Source organism: Acyrthosiphon pisum, chromosome A1, assembly GCF_005508785.2.
Source record: "Acyrthosiphon pisum isolate AL4f chromosome A1, pea_aphid_22Mar2018_4r6ur, whole genome shotgun sequence".
Classification (NCBI taxonomy): Eukaryota; Metazoa; Arthropoda; class Insecta; order Hemiptera; family Aphididae; genus Acyrthosiphon; species Acyrthosiphon pisum.
In genome coordinates this window covers 44,099,869-44,102,402 of record NC_042494.1, presented here as the reverse complement: position 1 = coordinate 44,102,402, position 2,534 = coordinate 44,099,869, and the positions used below count along the sequence as shown (strand labels likewise).

The following is a 2,534-nucleotide window of genomic DNA, read 5'->3' as shown; positions in this document are numbered from 1 at the left end:
GGGGTGGGACGAGACCATTTCGACCAAAGACCTCATACTCTTCCCTTTTCAGCCGATTCGCTTTTCAGCCAAACCAAAAAGTTCAATAATATTGTATACTTTAGGTCTTTATGTTTCCTGTTCACAATCTACACATCGGACCTGCCCACGTCAAAAAATTCTATAGTTAGGTTTTCGCCTTAATTCAGGGTAAAACTTGGGTAACCAGCTAATTTAGCAACACTTCTGATAGACACCAGAAAATATAGTCTTTATGATCTCGGAAATAATAAAACACGGCATAAAGTGCACCTTTTAAAGCCCTTTGAAGGATAATCAATGGGTGAACCATTTGAATCTTTTTACACAGGTGGTTTGCGTTGTAGGATGAGTTAGTAAAAATTGCAATGTGTTTGGGCAATTTAGCATAATGCTGTTGGGCGAGTGATTTTAAAACATATTGTAACGTGTTTGGGCGGCATTTTTTAATATCCCTTGATGCGTTTGGGCAGTATTTTATCAAACCTCTTATTTCGACACACTTGGGACTATCTGTGAATTCCACGTGTTAACGAAAAGTTGCGTTTTTCAAGTGTATTCACTAGAATTAAAATTTTCAATCGAAATGTTTCGTTTAATTCGTTTTTTAGTGAAAATATTTTCTATCCATATTTTGGAAAATTATACATGTAGATAATAACTAACATTAACACTGACGAGAGTTCACGTTTCTATTATGTTTGCGCAATACTGACATTCGTGCCATAATAATTATTATGTTTAGGTTGATATTATAATATTATATACAATATATTACAATATATATTTGATTTTCATTTTTATAATTTAATCTTATATATTTTGTATTGTAGGTACCTATATATTCACTCAAACCAAATATAAGGAACTCGCCCAAACACATTACTTTTATTAGGCGTGCAAAAAGGTAATTCATCCAAACGAGTGACGCTCTTTTACACAATATCGTTAAATCGTTAAGCTATTTTTTTTTTTTTTTAAATATCAAATATTTAGGATACTGAATTTCTGAAGCAACTCAAAAATAGCAACATTTAAACAAGGGAAGATTGAAACCAGTATCGCGTATACAATTATAGGTATTAGGTAGTTATAGAGAAAAATTGAGTAACGTTTTGATGTTATACTAAAAATATACTTGATTTAATGTAATAATAGATTGATCAAAAGAAAAAATAATTTAATTTATATAATAAGTGTAGGTACAATGATTATCCTTAGATGACGATCAGGCACATATTTATCAATATATAACTCATACTCTACAGATTAATTAAATACGGTATAGGTGTATATGAAAATTAAATAAGTAATATCATATAGGTATATAATGTATATATATAGGTATACAATTTTTTTTTGATCATTTTTTTTTCTTAAAAAACATAAAATACATTAGTATAGGTGATATGAATAATTTTTATTTCATTAAATTTTTGTTTGCTGGATCAGTTGATTTAACTACAGCATATTCTCAAACATTACATATATAGACCTAAGCTTAAGAAATATCGATTTTTGTGCCATTCAATGAGTATGAAGCATTTTCTCTGAACGACTTATCCGATATGCTACAGAAATTTCCGATGTCGGCCATCGCGGCTACAACGAAGTCTTCGATCTGACACTCGTTGGTTCCTTTCAGTATCCGGAAGTATCCGCTTTCACCCCACCAAAGTCCCCACGAGTTTGAAACGATCTATAGAATAACAACAAGGAAAACCTTACTGGTAACACATTATTGCAAGTTGCCATATTTTTTTATCTTATGTAACGTAATTTTTTCTAAAGCAATGAAATTATTTTTTCAATACTATTTTGTTTCATGCCATAACATTTTTTACAAAAATAAAACAAAAATATTATCAAGTACTAGATGGGAATATTTTCCAGCTACGGCAAGTTCATCGTATATAAATATATAATATTATGCACCTACCCAATATTTTACTGTTCTGCCATTTTGTTGTTCTTCACCCCAACCTACAATCCTTACAGTATGATATCCTGTTTTCGATCCCAAAGCCAAATTTGAACACCTGTACACGCCCGATTCATACATGAAAAATTCTTTGGACACTTTCATCATGGCTAAATAAACATAACAATAATGGTATTACTGTTAATTTTATACGTATACAAGTCGCAGGTACATACGAGTTCTAGTAAGGATTTGAGTGCTTCGGTTTCCGGTAAAATAATTAAAAATATAAAGTATAACATAGTCACTAACAAATGGTAAGTACAATTAATTCCATTACACACCTTGGACTGATCCCCAATTCATGATCTCATACATAATACCCTCTTCTGTAGCAACTCTGTACATCAGACCAACTCGTCTAAGTGGCGAAGTTTTGGCGGAACGCGGACATGTCACGATTAAATTTATTGTTACTCCTCTGATTGGACACCGCACAATCTGTTGCCCGACCATCCCACGGGTAACATTCTCTGTGACAAGTCTACAAATATTTGGAACAAATAAATATACTTGCATGGTCAAATCGTCAATA

The 2,534-nt window shown here is 31.9% G+C and overlaps 1 protein-coding gene across 1 annotated transcript; it reads right to left on the bottom strand.

The window, feature by feature from the left end:
* Positions 1–1,417: 1,417 nt before the first annotated feature.
* Positions 1,418–2,480, bottom strand: LOC103309597 (uncharacterized peptidase C1-like protein F26E4.3). The gene is made up of 3 exons (XM_008185434.2): positions 2,284–2,480; positions 1,958–2,109; positions 1,418–1,717 (listed from the first exon to the last, which is right to left on the bottom strand). The coding sequence occupies exons 1-3, from the start codon at positions 2,453–2,455 to the stop codon at positions 1,520–1,522; spliced, it is 522 nt and encodes a 173-aa protein (XP_008183656.2). The 5' UTR covers positions 2,456–2,480; the 3' UTR covers positions 1,418–1,519.
* Positions 2,481–2,534: the final 54 nt, after the last annotated feature.